We start from the raw sequence: 17,558 nt of genomic DNA, 5'->3' as shown, positions 1-17,558 counted from the left end.
ATGTCACCACACAGCTCACTTTGTCTTTTTTTATATCTTAGGTTGGCTTTTTTGTGAAGAGAGGATGTTCCAAAGGCATGGTTGAAATTGAATTGTAAGTGTTAAAAGTACTGAAACCAGTTTTTTCTGCATAATTTCTTAGTTTATGTTCATGCTTTCCTGATGACTTTAGTCAAGAGTAATAATACAGAGTATATTCTTGTTGTTCAGTCGCTAAGTCCTGTCTGACTGTTTGCAGCCCCATGAACTACAGCACTCCAGGCTTCCCTGTCCTTCACTATCTCCTGGAGTTTGCTCAGATTCACATCTAGTTCTTTGATGATGCTATCCAACCATCTCATCCTCTGACACCGCCTTCTTTTGTCTTCAGTCTTTCCTAGCATCAGGGTATTTTTCAACGAGTTGGCTGTTCACATCAGATGCCAAAGTACGGGAGCTTCAGCATCAGTCCTTCCAGTGAACACTCAGGGTTGATTTCCTTTAAGATTGACTAGTTTCATCTCCTTGCTGTCCAAGAGAATGTCAAGAGTCATCTCTAGCACCACAATTCTGTGGCGTCGGTTCTTCAGTGCTCAGCCTTCTTTATTTTCCAACTCTCACATTCATACATGACTACTGGAAAAAGCGTAGCTTTGACCATATGGGCCTTTGTCGGCAAAATGATCTCTTTTCTTCTTAATACCAGCTGTTTAGGTTTGTCATAGTTTTCCTTCTAAGGAGCAAGTGTCTTAATTTTGTGGCTGCAGTCACTGTCTGCAGTAATTTTGGAGCCCAAGAAAATAAACTCTGCTTCCACTTTTCCCCTCTCTATTTGCCATGAAGGGATGTGACTGGATGCCATGATCTTAAGTTTTTTGAATGTTGAGTTTTAAGCCAACTTTTTCACTCTTTAATCCTCATCAAGAGACTCTTTAATTTCTCATCACTTTCTGCTATTAGAGTAGTATCATCCGCATGTCTGAGGTTGTTGATGATTCTCCCGGCAGTCTTGATTCCAGCTTGTGATTCATCCAGCCCAGCATTTCTCATGGTGTACTCTGTATAGAGGTTAAATAAATGGAATGACCACATACAGCCTTGAGGTACTCATTTTACAAGTTTTAACTAGTCCATGAAAGGTTCTAACTGGTTCTAAAGGTTGCTTCTTGACCAGCATACAGGTTTCTCAGAAGGCAGGTAAGGTGGTTTGGTATTCCCATCTCTTTAAGATTTTCCAGTTTGTTGTGATCCACATAGTCAAAGGCTTTACCATAGTCAATGAAGCAGAAGTAGATGTTTTTCTGGAATTGCTTTGGTTTCTCTATGATCCAGTGAATGTTGGTGGTTTAATCTCTGTTTCCTCTGCCTTCTCTATACCCACTTGTACATCTGGAAATTCTTAGTTCACATACTGTTGAAGCCAAGCTTGAAGGATTTTCAGTATAACCTGACTAGCATGCACAATGTGCATAATTATACAATAGTTTGTAGATTAACACTGCCCTTCTCTGGGATTGGAATGAAAACGGACCTTTTCCAGTCCTCTGACCACTGCTGAGTTTTCCAAATGTGCTGACATTCTGAGTGCAACACTTCTACAGCATCATCTTTTAGGATTTTAAATAGCTCAGCTGGAATTCCATTACTTCACTAACCTTGTTTGTAGTAAAGCTTCCTAAGGCCCACTTGACTTCACTCTAGGATGTCAAGCTTTAGGTGAGTGACCACACCGTCTTGGTTATCTGGATCATTAAGACCTTTTTTTGTATAGTTCTTCTGTGTATTTTTTCCACCTCTTTTTAATCTCTTCTGCTTTTGTTAGGTCCTTACTGTTTCTGTCCTTTATCATGCTCATTCTTGCATGAAATGTTCCCCTGATATCTCTAGTTTTTTTGAAAAGATCTCTGAAGTGAAGTTGCTCAGTTGTGTCCGACTCTTTGCAACCCCATGTCTTTCCCATTCTGTCATTTTCCTCTACTTTGCACTGTTCATTTAAGAAGGCCTTCTTATCTCTTCTATTTTCTGGAACTCTGCTTTCAGTTGGGTATGTCTTTCCCTTTCGCCCTTGCTTTTTGCTTTTCTTTTCTCAGCTATGTGTAAAGCTTCCTTACACAACCATTTTGCCTTCTTGTATTTCTTCTCCTTTGGGGTGGTTTTGGTCACTGCCTCCTGTACAAGGTTATGGCCTCTGTGCATGGTTCTTCAGACACTCTGGCTACCAGATCTCACCTCTTGAATCTATTCATCGCCTCTACTGTATGATCATAAGGGGTTTGACTTAGGTCATACCTGGATGGCCTAGTGGTTTTCCCTACTTTCTTCAAGTTAAGCCTGAGTTTTGCAATGAGGAGCTGATTATCTGAGCCACAGCTCCGGGTCTTGGTTTTGCTGACTGTATAGAGTTACACCATCTTTGACTGCAAAGAATATGATCAGTCTTATTTCGGTATTGACCATTTGGTGATGTATGTGTGTAGGGTCATCTCTTGTGTTGTAAGAGGGTGTTTGCTATGTCCAGTGTGTTCTCTTGAGAAAACTGTTAGCCTTTGCCCTGTTCCATTTTGTACTCCAAGGCCAAACTTGCCTCTTCCTCTAGGTATCTCTCGACTTCCTACTCTTGCATTCCAGTACCCTACGATGAAAAGGACATCTTTTTTTGGTTGGTTCTAGGTCTTAAAGGTCTTAATAGAATTGTTCAACTTCACCTTCTTCAGCATCAGTGGTATGAGACTATATTATGACATTAATATTAGAAATAATATTTAAGGAATACTTCATCCAGAAAAGTAAGTTTCTTTTTTCTTTAATGCATCTTTTAAAGCCTGAATTGTAAGAACTTTCTTCTGGAAAAATTCATAAGAAATTAGAAATTTATGGGAGATAATGAAATAATACTATACCACTATTAAATATTAATTATTCATTAAGAAGTTGCAGTATTTTTACAAACTTAAGCTTTTTTTTTAATCTTTCAGAAATATTTATTTGTCTGCATCTCAGTTGCACCTGCAGGATCATTGTTAAGGCATGCAGGCTTCTTTCCAGTTGTGGCATGCAGGCTCTAGCGCATGCAGACTCAGTAACTGCGATGCACAGCCTCTCTGTTGTGGCTCCGGCTCCCTAGTTGTGCACTGGCTTAGTTGCTCTGCAGTGTGTGGGTTCTTAGTCCCCTGACCAGGATCAAACCTGCATCCCCTGCATTGGAGGGCATATTTTTAACCACTGGACCAGCAGGGAAATTATTTTTTTTTCCTGAATTTTGAAAGCAAAATACTTGATTGTTGGGGAAAAAAACTTAATCTAGGGTTATAAAAAGTAGAAAATGAAGGCTCTCTTGACAATTCCACTTCTAGAAACAACCTTTGTTAATAGTTTGGTGAATTTCTTGTATGGCAAAAACTTGGCATTTATGTCACCATTTTCTATTCCCTCCCTTATGGCAGAAATCAATAATTCATTATAGTATTCGTTTCCCTTAACCTAGATATTCTAAGTCTACTGCTCTTGGCAGTGATTTCTGATGGATGAGAGTTCCTCTCCAAGATGAAAGCAGTATATCCTTCATGTATATACTTTGTTTTTTATACATAATAAACCTGTGCACAATATGTGCATTCTTTAGATGATTTTTAGATCATTTTTTGGTATTGAATTTTCATAGATGAAATAGCTCTTAAAAAATACCTAATAGCCCTGTCATTTTATGGGATATAAAGAAATTATCTTTTTATTCAAAAATTATTGGAAAATTTTAAAATTTATGTAGAGATGAGAAAGAGGCCCACATGTAAGGAAACAGTTAAGAGATTATGTTCAACTCACTAAAATATAACGGTGGTGTTTTACTGAAGGATATAAAACTAAGGCCTGAATAAATGGGGAAGCTTATTATGTTCTAAAAATACAAAATTGCAATCATCATCAGCATGCCAGTCATTTCCACACTAATGCATAAATTTGATATAATTCCAGTGAGAGTCTCAACAGTGTATAAGTTGATTATAAAGTTCATCTGGAAGAATAAATGTGCCAGAAACCCAAGAGGTTTTGAAAAAGCACAATCATGAATAAGGCATTTGTGTAACAGATGTTAAAGTGAACAGTAAAGCTTTTTTTTTTTAATTTTTATTTTACATAGGAGTATAGTTGATAGACAATGTTAGCTCCATCACTGTACAGCTAAGTGATTCAGTTATACATATATCTATTCATTTTCAGATTCTTTTCCTATATAGGTTATTGCAGAATATTGAGTAGAGTTTCCTGTGCAATATAGGAGATCTTTGTTGATTATCTATTTTATATTTAGTAGTGTGTATATGTTAATCCCAAACTCCTAATTTATCCCTTTCTCCCACATGTCCTCACCTGGTGACCACAAATCTGCTTTGGAAATCTGAGTCTGTTTCTGTTGTGCAAATAAGTTCTTTTGTATCACTTTTTTTTTTTTTTTTTTTTTTTTTAGAGATTCCACACATATGTGTTACCATATGATATTTATTTTTCTCTGAGTTACTTCACTTAGTATGATCATTTCTAGGTCCATTCATGTTGTTGAAGTTGACATTATTTCATTCTTTTTATGGCTGAGTAGTAATCCATTGTTTATGTGTACCAGACTTTCTTTATCCATTTCTCTGTTGGTGGACATTTAGGTTGCTTCCATTTCTTGGCTCTTAAATAGTGTAAATCATATGGTGATTCTGTGTTTAGTTTCTTAGGGAATCTCCATACTGTTCTTTGTAGTGGCTATACCAGTTTGCATTCCCAACAGTATAAGAGTTTTTCCTTTTCTCCACACCTCTCTAGCATTTACTGTTTGTAGAGTTTTCTGATGATGGCCATTCTGACTAGTGTGAAGTGATACCTCATTATAGTTTTGATTTGCATTTCTCTAATAATTAGGGATGTTGAGCATCTTCTCAAATGTGTTTGTTGAGATCATCTGTATGCCTTCTCTAGAGAAATGTCTTTAAGTCTTCTGCCTGTTGTTTCTTTGGGTGGTTGTTTTTGATATTGAGCTGCATGAGAGTTTGTATATTTTGGAAATTAATCCCTTGTCAGCTGCTTCATTTGCAAATAGCATCTCCCATTCTGAGGATTGTCTTTTTGTCTTGTTTATAGTTTCCTTTGCTTTGCAAAAGCTCTCAAGTTAAGTAGGTCCCATTTGTTTATTTTTGCTTTTATTTTCATTACTGTAGATCAGTTCAAAAAGATAATGCTGTGGTTTATGTCAAAGGGTGTTCTGCCTGTGTTTTCCTTTCCTCTAAGAGTTTTATAGTATCCAGCCTTACATTCAGGTCTTTAATCCATTTTGAGTTTATTTTTGTGAGTGGTGTTAGAGAATGTTCTGGTTTCATTTTTTTGCATATAGGTGTCAAGTTAATAAAGCTGTTAATAGTATGGTATTAGTACAGAAAAACCAGAGGAATAGAATGAAGAAAATAGTAACAGTTCTAAACGCATATAAGAGTTTAATTTATTGAGAGGTGGTATGTAAGGTAGCTATGTAAAGGTTTGTAAAGGTGGCTGTGTAAGCATGGCATATAAATTACTGCAGGCTTCCCAGGTGGCTCAGCTGGTAAAGAATCCGCCTGCAGTGCGGGAGACCTGGGTTCGACCCCTGGGTTGGAATGATCCCCTGGAGAAGGGAATCGCTCCCCACTCCAGTATCCTGGCCTGGAGAATTCCATAGACTGTATAGTCCATGGGGTCACAAAGAGTCGGACACAACTGAGTGACTTTCACTCTCCCAGGTTTAGTTAAGTTCAGTTGCTGGGTCATGTCTGACTCTTTGCAACCCCCTGGAATGCAGTACCTTATGCTTCCCTGTCCATCAGCAACTCCCAGAGCTTGCTCAACTCATGTCAGTCAAATTGGTGATGCCATCCAACCATCTCATCCTCTGCCGTCCCCTTCTCTTCCTTCAATCTTCCCCAGCATCAGGGTCTTGTCCAGTGAGTCACTTCTTCACATCAGGTGGCCAAAGTATTGGAATTTCAGCTTCAGCATCGTCCTTCCAATGAATATTCAGGACTGATTCAGGACTCTCAAGAGTCTTCTCCAACACCACAGTTCAAAAGCATCAATTCTTTGGCACTCAGGTATCTTTGTAGTCCAGCTTTCACATCCAGTATATGACCACTGGAAAAACCATAGCCTTGGCTAGACGGACCTTTGTTGGCAAAGTAATATTTCTTCTTTTTAATGTGCTGTTTAGGTTGGGCATAGTTTTCCTTCCAAGCAGCAAGCATCTTTTAATTTCATGGCTGCAGTCACCATTTGCGGTGATTTTGGGGCCCCCAAAATAAAGTCTGTCACTGTTTCCATTGTTTCCCCATCTATTTGCCATGAAGTGGTGGGACCGGATTCCACGATTTTAGTTTTTTGAATGTTGAGTTTTAAGCCAACTTTTTCACTCTCCTCTCTTGCAGGGCTATTAATATGTGGGGGTGTCCTTGCATAGCTTGTGTGGGTTTAATTTTTTTTCGTGTGAGGGCTGCTTTTGGTTTGGATGCCTATCATATCTTTCCTTAGTGTGTACTGAACACTGGTAGGCAGTGTGCAGGTGTGCTGCCCACACATGCTCCCAGGAAGTGGGGGCCACGACCAGCCACCTCTCACAGGATCCTGAGCAACAGCAGCCCATGCCCATCTCTGGAGTCCAAGATGATCGTGGTAGCCCATGCCCATCTCTGAAGCCCATGTAGGCAGTGCTCTGCTGCCTGAGCATGAACTCAGAGAAGGAAGTTTTTTTGATGGTCCTGCCACCAACAGTGGTGCCTTGCCTCTCTATCAGCCCCAGGCTTCTTCCCATACTCGCTCTGTTGTGGTGCACCACACTCTACCCACCTCAGGTCATCTCTACACGGCCAGCCCTGGTCCTCTTCTGCGGTCTAACCTCCAAAGCCCAAGGCTCGCTCCACCTGCCTCAGCAGATGAGTGTCTCAGGCTGGGATCTGCCAGGTGGCGCCTACTGTCTGAAGGTGTCTTTCCACTTTGCCCTTGTAAGCCTGTTGCTGCACCCGCTCTGAGGCTCCAAAGCTACCTTTTTGTTCCAGTTGATCTCACCACCAAAGAGGGAACTTCACAATGTGCAGAAACCTTTACTCTTTCACAGCTTGCTCCCAGGGACTCGGGTTCCATCCCAGTTCCTCTCGCTCTCTCTTTTTCCTTTCTTCTTTTGTCCTACTTAGTTATGTGAAGATTTTCTTGCCCTTTAGAAAGTCTGAAGTTCTTCTTCCAATGTTCAGTAGATGTTCTATGTAAATAATTCTGCATGTAGATGTACTTTTGATGTATTTATCAGAGAAGGTGGTCCCCATGTTCTTCTCCTCTGCCTTCTTGATCAGATCCTTGGGATGGTTTCTGTTAGACTCTATCTTGGAGAACTCTGGGCTTTGTCCTCAACACCCCTCTCTTGGGATCATAAAAATAAATACACCAGGTTACCTGGTTGGCCAAATGCCCTCAGAATGAAAGGCAATTTCATTTTTCCACTGATGGTTTCCCATCTGCACTGGTATTTTGGCCAGAATTCCTTACTTTCATGCTAACCTATAAATACATTTATAAAGATATTTTACTAATTTTTTTTTTAGTAGTTTTTCAGTAAGAGAATCAGAAAATACTTTGTTAGTTATGCTCCTGGAAATGAAAGTTTAAAATACCTTGTTGAACATCCTAAAATCTTACTGTTTGGAGTGTTCTGATTACAGTGTAATCTAGATAATATATACAATACTTACATTGTCATTTTGCCATTGGATACCAATAAGTTATCTTTATGCCACATGCTGCTGATTGCCAGTGAAGAAGATGGATGAATAGGTAGGAGGTGTGGTGCAGTAGTGCTTCTAAAAGCAAAAAATAAATACCCTTCTTTCAGATGAATTTTCTTTTGTTCAGTGTTCCTTTATAGTCATGTGATACAGTTTCTTCTGAATTCAGAGTGGTGGAGTATAAGATGAGGAAGCCATGGGCCACCTCTATGCATTTCCAATTGATACCTGGAAATACATACACAGTAGTTGGTTTTCATTTGTACATTTTCCAAGTAGAGAGAGTTTCAAGGTTGAACTCTTTATGCTTTCATATATCAACCCAGTTTGAATTGTAGTGAGCACATGTGGTTAGAGAATAGCATAATAATTAAAGGATAAATAACTCCAGATATGTGAATCCTCAGGCAATGTTTGGGAGTTAATATCAGTGTGTTTTAATTTTATTTTAGTGGTTTAAATGATTTCAGATGTTGAAAGAAGTTACTTATTTGTGGTCAGTTATTTATTACCACTAATAAAATGCCAGGCTTTCCTTCTTAGGAGGGGCTATAATGTTAAAAGGAATAAAAATTATAATAATAGTCATATGTGGAAACCTTTGGTGCAAGAGAATTTTAGAAATTTAATTTCTAAAATTATGTATTTTGAATATAAAGATTTCTAATTTTTAAATAGGTTCAGGACTTCTGGAAATCTTGTAATCACTCGTGAGATTGATGTGGCAAAAAATCAGTCCTTTTGGTTCATCAACAAAAGATCTGCATCCCAAAAAATAGTAGAAGAGCAAGTTGCAGCCTTAAATATTCAAGTGGGCAATCTTTGCCAGTTTCTACCTCAGGTATGAGAGAATTAAATACTTTTTGAGAGCTATTGTTACTATTTAAAATGAGCATAGTGGTCTTAATACTTAACAGTTCTTTGTATTGTAAAAGGTAGCATCTCATCTCTTATAGTAAAATCTTACTACTTTTTAGTAATTTGGAAATACTCAGTTAATAAATCTATCAAAGTATTATAAAGGAAATAAAGGTATTATTTATCAGTACACAAAGTAGGTTGAATAGCTCTGTGCTCCAATTTATAGGCTCTTAAAATTGTGTTAATAAACAACTTCTTAATCAGTGTATTTGTAAAAATATTTTATATACCAAGACTCTTAAATCTATGTGTATGCCTCTAGAAACATTTTATATTTTTAAATCTGTTAAAAAAAAATAAAACATCTTGATATTCCATGTTGAATATTAAAGTCAAATATCTTTTAGACTTGCCTTTGAATGTTATTCTAGTGACTGAATTAGTTTTTTTCTTCAGAAACAATGGTGATTTGATTACTGTGTCCAAGTTAAGTAAAAGTTAAAATTTGAAAGCATTTATCAGCTGATTTGAGGCTGTCTTCATCTGATAATTTCATTCTGATTGACATGTGGTAATGATCATTTCAATCCAGGGCAGTATTTTTTATTTCGAAACTGTGTTAAATGTATATAAAAGTTTCAACCTGGAAATAGTGACATTGAATTTTTTTTAAAGTTCTCAAAAAGATGGTAGTTTATACCCTAAGTTTATTATTTTAAAGAATAATATATCAAAGGATAGGATTTATTTTAAGATTCATATCTCAAAAGTTTTTTTTTTCTTTTGAATCAGTTTCTTCTTGACAAGTATCATCGAGTGAAAAATGTTTGGAAGATTTTTGTAAATGATAATATTAGTTGATATTTAAGTTTTGTCTCTAGGATAAAGTTGGAGAATTTGCTAAACTCAGTAAAATTGAACTCCTTGAAGCTACCGAGAAGTCAATTGGTCCTCCAGAAATGCACAAATACCACTGTGAACTCAAAAATTTCAGGGAGAAAGAAAAACAACTAGAGGTAATTTACAGTCAACTCATTTTATTGTCTTTCAATGCCAGTAAATAATAGTTCATTGAGTGAATTCATATATTTGTGATTTTTTTTTCAGCAAGGATTCTCAGTAATTAAATTAGGTTACTAAAAAGTAAGAATGGCTTTGATATAAAGTTTTAACTATCATGTCATCAAATATATATTATTAATTGAATTTCTAAAGAGCCAATTTATAGTATTACAAAGTACTTTTTTCTCAGGAAGTTTCAATGTTATTCTTTTATTCATTCAGTGTTTACTAAATACCTGTGATATGTCAGGTGCTGTATAGGGTTTTGGGTAATACAGCATATATATAGCACTCTGTTGAGCCTATTATTATACTGTATTCAGTTGTGAGGATAGACTTTGTAAAAAAAAAAAAAACTGTACATTTAGTTGCAGTGTTTGATTTTTATTTTCACCTTTAATAAATAAATTTAAATGTCCTTTTATAGTATATCACATTAAAAGATGTTTATTTAATGAATCATTTTCCATAATTCAACAGCTAAAATTAATTCAGTACGTTTTAGTAATGAGAAATCTAGTAAATAAATGCTTCCTTTTAAACTGTAACTGGCACTTCCTGAGGGCTCATTAGCAAGGAATCTGCCTGCAGTGCAGGAGGTGCAGGTTTGATCCCTGGGCTGGAAAGAGCCCCTGGAGGAGGGCAGGGCAACCCACCCCAGTGTTCTTCCCTGAAAAATCCTGTGGACAGAGGAGACTGCTGGGCCGCAGTCCATGGGGTTGCAGAGAGTTGTACACAACTGAAGTGACTAAGCACACACAAACTGTAACTACCTGTACTTGATAATGTGATTTGTTCTGATCTAATGCTATTGTTATTGTTATACTTATTCAGAGTGAATGACCAAAGAAGTTGTAATTATTTTAGTCCTACTTTAGATACCCCTGTCAGTCCTTTTATTTTTCCCCACATCAAATCATCTAATACTCCCCTCTGAAACACTAACTACCTACCAACTTCTGAAAGAAAACAAGCACATATTCTTCTAGATTCTGAGTACATTTTACGTGTTTGTTAATTCACAAGATAAAGGCTAGATTTTAGCTTTCCTTTATCTCATTTCTAAGTCCTTCAGTCATGGGTATTCATAACATACTAATAATAATATCACTTTTCTCTATGTCATGTAACAGCTTTTGAGCTTTCACCTGTAGTAAGTTGAGTAGCTCCTACCAGTGAGATAAATGGGGCAGATATCTGTCTTCTCTAGAGTCAAGAAGAGTCCAAACTTAGAGATGTGGCAGGGCTTCCTCATGGTCTCATAATTGATAAATAGTAGAGCCTAGACCAGAACTCAGGTGTGCACTTTAGTTTTACACAGTTCTTAAGAACTGTTATTGTGAAATTTTGCTAGCACTATACATTTTTCATTATAAAAAGATTTGACCTTTTGTCTTTCTTTGATTAAGCTAATTGTTAAATGAATATTTATTTTAGACCTCATGCAAAGAGAAAACTGAATATCTAGAGAAAATGATTCAGAGGAATGAAAGATATAAACAAGATGTGGACAGGTTCTATGAACGTAAGCGACATTTAGATTTGATTGAGATGCTTGAAGCAAAAAGGCCGTGGGTGGTAAGTCTGAGTTACTAAAGTAAAATAGTGATTCTTTAAGTATCAGGAAAATTATAAAGGAGACACTAAATACTTAAATTAGGTGCTGTTGTTCATTTTTGCTTTGTATATCATGCATAGTAATATTTATCTGTCTCTGTTATTTTGTAACTGTGCTATGTTATTGTTATTGCATAACAGGTAACAGTTGATTTTAGTCTTTGTCCTTAATTCTTCCAGAATTGAGTCAACAGATAGTTTTATTTTATAAAATATTAATGAGCTAAAAATATGTACATATATAAAAATGAAATGTCCTCGGGTCACTGAAAATTTACTTGGAGTGTGCTACTGATATCAGCTTCAGCTACAGACAGAGCTGAAGGATATTAACTGTAATCTTCTACTCATTATGGTTCATAAGTTTACTGAGTTTACTGTTTTAATCACTGTAATGTATATGATTTGGAACCGTAGTTTGGGTCAAAAATTCATTTCCCTCAATACATTATTTTTCAGTGGGTGGAACAAAAATAAGAAAGTTTAATAATATTTTTAATACCAGGAGGGAAATAATTATTAGATTGGAAAAATGTATGGCAGACCTGATTCAGCCTGTCCCACCCATTTCACCTTATCCTTTTCTGTAATTCCATTTTTCTTAAACTTTTTCTTTCTTTTTCAGCTCAATTTCATAATGTTTTTCCTATGTTTATTATTATTCTGACACCTGTTTTATCTTTGTACTTTGAAGTCTTTTGATTTCTCCCTTTAAAGATTGAGTTTAATGATTTTTCAATATTTCCTTTTTGATTTCCTATAATGTTTATTGTTGTTCAGTTGCTTAGTTGTGTTTGACTGTGATCCCATGGACTGCAGCATGCCAGGCTTCCTTGTCCATGACTGTCTCCCAGAGTTTGCTCAAACTCATCTCCGTTGAATCTGTAATGCCATTCAACCATCTCATCCTCTGTTGTCCCCTTCTACTGTCTTTAATCTTTCACAGCATCAAGGTCTTTTCCAGTGAGTTGACTCTTTGCCTCAGCTGGCCAGAGTATTGAGGCTTCAGCATTAGTCCTTCCAATGAAAATTCAGGGTTGATCTCCTTGAGGATTGACTGGTTTGATCTCCTTGCTGTCCCAGGGACTCTCAAGAGTCTTCTCCAGCACCACAGTTTGAAAGCATCAGTTCTTTGGCACTTAGACTTCTTTAAGTCCAACTCTACATCCGTATGCCTAGTGGAAAAACCATAGCTATGAATTTATGAACCTTTGTTGGCAAAGTGATGTGTCTGCTTTTTAATACACTTTCTAGGTTTGTCATAGGAGCAAGCATCTTTTAATTTCATGGCTTCAGTCACTGTCCACAGTGATTTTGGAGCCCAAGAAAATAAACTGTCACTGTTTCCATTTTGACACCATCTATTTGCCATGAAGACCAGATGCCATGATCTTAGTTTTCTGAATGGTGAGTTTTAAGACAGCTTTATCACTTTCCTCTTTTACCTTCATCAAGGGGCTTTTTAGTTCCTCTTCGCTTTCTTGCCATAAGGGTGGTGTCACCTGTGTATCTGAGGTTATTGATATTTCTCCTGGCAGTCTTGATTCCAGCTTGTGCTTCATCCAGCACAACATTTCACATGATGTACTCCACATATAAATTAAATAAGCAAGGTGACAATATACAGCTTTGATGTACTCCTTTCCCAATTTGGAACCAGTCTGTTGTCCATGTCCAGTTCTAACTGTTGCTTCTTGACCTGCATACAGATTTCTCAGTGGTCTGATATTCCCTTCTCCTTTAGAGTTGTCCAGTTTGTTGTGATCCGCACAGTCAAAGACTTTAGCATGGTCAGTGAAGCAGAAATAGATGTCTTTCTGAAATTCCCTTGCTTTTTCTGTGATCCAGCAGATGTTGGCAATTTGATGTTGGTTCTTCTGCCTTTTCTAAATCCAGCTTGTACATCTGGAAGTTCTCAGTTCACATATTGAAGCCTAGCTTGGAGGATTTTGATCATTATCTTGCTAGCATGTGAAATGAGTGCAATTGTGCAGTAGTTTGAACGTTCTTTGGCATTGTCCTTCTTGGGGATTGGAATGAAAACTGAGCTTTTCCAGTCCTGTGGCCACTGCTGAGTTTTCCAAATTTGCTGGCATATTGAGTGCAGCACTTTAACTGCATCATCTTTTAGGATTTGAAATAGCTCAGTGAAATTGCATCACCTCCACTAGCTTTGTTCCTAGTAATGCTTCCTAAGGCCCATTTGACTTCACACTCCAAGATGTCTGGCCCTAGGTGAGTGATCACGTTGTCTTGGTTGTTTGGGTCATTAAGACCTTTTTTGTATAGTTTTGTGTATTCTTGCTACCTCTTCTTAATATTTCTACTTCTGTTAGGTCCATACTTTTTCTGCTCTTTTATTGTGCCCATCTTTGCATGAAATGTTCACTTGGTATCTCTAATTTTCTTGACAAAATCTCTAGTTTTTCCCATTTTGTTGTTTTCCTCTATTTCTTTGCATTGTTCACTTTCTTAACCTCTTCTTGCTATTCTTTGGAACTCTGCATTCAAATGGATATATCTTTTCTTTTCTCCTTTGCCTTTTACTGCTCTTGTTTTCTCAGTTATTTGTAATGTTTATTTGTATTATTTTTTTTTTTAGCTTTCTTCATCCCATTCATTCTTACTATATGCTTTCTTAGCACTTTATTTTTATTTTTTTTTTTAGCAAATAGTTATTTATTCCTGTGATGTGACAAGCATCATTTTCACCTGGATGATTCGTTTTGTTTTTCTGTTGAACCATTTTCCTTTTTGGTATTTAAACATTTTTCATAAGTGAGTTTCTTTTGGTTCTTTACAAGTTTTGAATCCCTTCATTATTGAGAGATTAGAGGAGATCCTCCCTTTAGTAGTCATTAGGATATATGTCTCAGAAACAGGAAAGGATGGAAGACAGAATCTGGCCTGATGATTTAAGTCTGCAGTGAGTATCACTGAGTTCATCATCATTTGATATTTACTATTTCTGAAGTTGTTTCAGAGGGCAATTTTTTTTTATTAGTAGACCTCCTAAAGGGATTAAAAATTGTCTTTTTCATAGATTTGGTTTCTGCCTATAGCTTGATTTTAGTATATGTGTTACTTTAAGCAAAGAGTATATTAACTTTTCTTTCTTGAATTCATTGTAAGGAATATGAAAATGTTCGTCAGGAATATGAAGAAGTAAAACTAGCTCGGGACCAAGCAAAGGAAGAGGTCAGAAAACTTAAAGAAAGTCAGATTCCTATAACAGAACGCATTGAAGAAATGGAAAGGCAGCGTCACAGTTTGGAGGCTCGAATCAAAGAGAAGGTTATATTTCTGGCTCAGTTTTGGATTTCTTGTCATTTATTTTAGCAAATATAAAAAATAATTTGTAGGTTTTGTAATGTTTGTGGATTTACATGTAACTTTAGTTCTTTAAGTTCTTATATATTAGGAATTCTACTACCACAGGTCTTTCAAGATCCTAATCATCACTTGCTACTTTATAGGAACTTGCTACTCTATAGAAATTTCAAGATATAAAAAGAGAGAAATGAAATGTGATTGTTCTAATTACAGGAGGATTCAGAGCAATATTCCTAGAAACATTGATCTCCTTTTGTGAATTTCTCATACATGTTATATAATTACATCCCCTTTTGTAGGAACGTAATGTAAAAAACCTCATGTTTTTTAGAATAAATAATATAATGGAATATTCTCTATATACCTTGAAAACGTAACTAAAAATTTTGCAATCATAGCTTTTAACCTTTAGGGAAGATTTTGGAATCACATAATTGTTTTGAGAGTGTTTTAAACTATGGACCCTGCTATTCTGTATTATTGCTTTTAGGATAAAATAACATGAGGAAATAAATGTGAAGAAATGTAGAAACATATGTATGCATATAGCTGCAACTACTTTTAATATCTGTAGGAATAACCTTTCATAAATTGTCAAGTAATTGTATTTTGGGTGATAATGAATTTACTTTGAAAGAAATCATAGAAGAGCATTGTGGGTAAACTTACAGAGCAATTTTATATTTGGATGAGCAGGGTCACAGAATTGCCTTGCTTTTTTTTTTTTTTTAACTAACTTCCCTTCTTTTGATTCAATTTTGCAGGCATTAGCTATTAAGGAGACATCTCAAAAGTGCAAACATAAGCAAGATGTTATAGAAAGAAAAGATAAACAAGTAAGATCTTGCATTGAATTTGAAATTTTTATTGTTAATTTACCCTAACTTTTGTGTTCAGGTGTGGGTTATGAGAGAATTTCTTGTTTTTGAATTGCCCGAGATCTTCCTTGTTCTCTTTCTTGTCTTAATCTGTGAGGAGACCTAAAATTTGGAAGTATACCAGTTGCACAGAGGATAATTAGGGGGGAATGGCTCAAAACTACTCTACAGATATGCATTTAATAGGGTGATAGTAAAATGGGATTTAGTTGTCTTCATAGCAGCAATTAAATTGCAAAGGATTGATTCTGTTTGTTTATATTAAAAAGTTGGATATTTCAGAGCTGATTATAAATTCATTGTGCATGGATGGAGCTTGATAGCAAAATTATTTTAGGATAATTGTGCAAGGAAGTGGGCTTTTTAGCTGCTGTGGCTCTGGTGGCTCAGAGAGATTCCCAAATATTTTTGGGGTTCTGTTCTCCAGGACCATTCAGAAACTAAAGCTTGAATTACCTTTCTTAGAGAGGGATGCACATCTTGAAGCATTTCTGGTGTTTAAAGCTTTATGTTAAATCTGTTCGTTTTCAACCTCGTCCCTTTTCCTATATCTTTATCTTCAAATTCCAATCCTCTCTCATTTAACTTCTCCAGAGGATAAACCTTAAATTTTTTTGACAGAAGCTTGCTTGATAGCAGTAGTGCTCAAGGTGTGTGCATAGAGGGGGTGTGAATGCATTGTAGTAGAAAGGTAGGGTGCAATTGCTCAATTGTGTCCAACTCTTTGCAATGCCATGGACTGTAGTCTTCTGGGCTCTTCTGTCCATGGAATTTTCCAGGCAAGAAGACTGGAATGGGTTGTGATTTCCTTCTCCAGGGGATCTTCCCGACCCAGGGATTGGACCCACGTCTCCTCTGTCTCCTGTCCTGGGAAGCAGATTCTTTACCACTGTGCCACCTGGGAAGCCAGGTGGGGTAGGTAGGAATCATTCTCTTCTATGTGATGTCTCTCTCTCTCTTTTTTTTTTACATTTTGGAAGGCTCAGCAATCATGTCCTTTCTCTAAATCCCTCTGAAGCTTGCACAGGGCAATAACTATTATATCCAAATACCTGGTGGAGAAATAGTGTCTCAACAAAATTAAATGACTTTAGAGAACTCAGAAGTGGCTCCGAGTGCCACACTTTATTTTCCAAAGTATAAAATAAAAATTTCCACAAAAATATTACTTAATATATGAGGTCTTTATACTTGACATTTCCTAGTTGTAAGATTCTTCTACGATTTTTGTTTTTTTTTAGGAAGAGTCAGTTCTTGCTTCTTTCTCTTTCATTCACTCCTTATACTGTGGTTCCTATAGTAGGCTGCTAAATTAATTGTCCTTCTGCTGCTTTTACTCTTCTGAATATTTATTGAACTCTCCAGTTGTTACTCTATCCCTTTTGTCTTTGTGGGACCAAGCCCTTTTAGCTCCATTTGTATTATTTATTTAGAGTTTAGAAGGGAAAAGGCATAAAGATTCATCTTTAAAACCCCAAACAGGAACTGCTAGGTTGATCGGTTCTCTAACATTTAGCTGGATTTTAAAAAGGCAGAAGAACCAGAGATCAAATTGCCAGTATTCCTTGGATCATAGCAAAGAAAGAGAATTCCAGAAAAAGATCTGCTTCTGCTTCATTGACTGTGGCTAAAGCCTTTGACTGTGTGGATCACAACAAACTGGAGAATTCTGAAAGAGATGGGAGTACCAGGCCACCTTACCTGCCTCCTGAGAAATCTGTATGCAGGTCAAGAAGCAACAGTTAGAACCGGACAAGGAACGATGGACTGGTTCCAACTTGGGAAAGGAGTAGGTCAAGGCTGTATATTGTTACCCTGCTTATTTAACTTATATGCAGAGTACATCATGAAAAATGCCTGACTGGATGAAGCACAGGAGTCAAGATTGCTGGGAGAAATATCAGTAACCTCAGATATGCAGGTGACACCACCCTTAGGGCAGAAAGCGAAGAAGTAAAGAGCCTCTTGATGAAAGTGAAAGAGGAGAGTGAAAAAGGTGGCTTAAAACTCAACATTCAAAAAGCTAAGATCATGGCATCCAGTCCCA

The 17,558-nt window shown here is 36.6% G+C and overlaps 1 protein-coding gene across 3 annotated transcripts in view; it reads left to right on the top strand.

Annotated features, from left to right (window-relative positions):
- Positions 1-17,558, top strand: part of SMC5 (structural maintenance of chromosomes 5) — an 89,584-nt gene that overhangs the window by 16,553 nt on the left and 55,473 nt on the right. For 2 of the 3 annotated variants that reach the window (XM_020901923.2, XM_020901913.2), the window contains exons 3-8: positions 42-94; positions 8,439-8,601; positions 9,503-9,637; positions 11,121-11,261; positions 14,433-14,594; positions 15,398-15,469. In XM_020901923.2, the coding sequence (XP_020757582.2) occupies positions 42-94; positions 8,439-8,601; positions 9,503-9,637; positions 11,121-11,261; positions 14,433-14,594; positions 15,398-15,469 (726 nt within the window). The remainder of the gene's footprint in view (positions 1-41; positions 95-8,438; positions 8,602-9,502; positions 9,638-11,120; positions 11,262-14,432; positions 14,595-15,397; positions 15,470-17,558) is intronic. The other variant, XM_070480366.1, reaches the window with a different exon arrangement.

Source organism: Odocoileus virginianus, chromosome 18 (genome assembly GCF_023699985.2).
Source record: "Odocoileus virginianus isolate 20LAN1187 ecotype Illinois chromosome 18, Ovbor_1.2, whole genome shotgun sequence".
Taxonomy (NCBI): Eukaryota; Metazoa; Chordata; class Mammalia; order Artiodactyla; family Cervidae; genus Odocoileus; species Odocoileus virginianus.
Note: the sequence above shows the minus strand (reverse complement) of the source record. Positions and strands in the feature narration are given on the sequence as shown.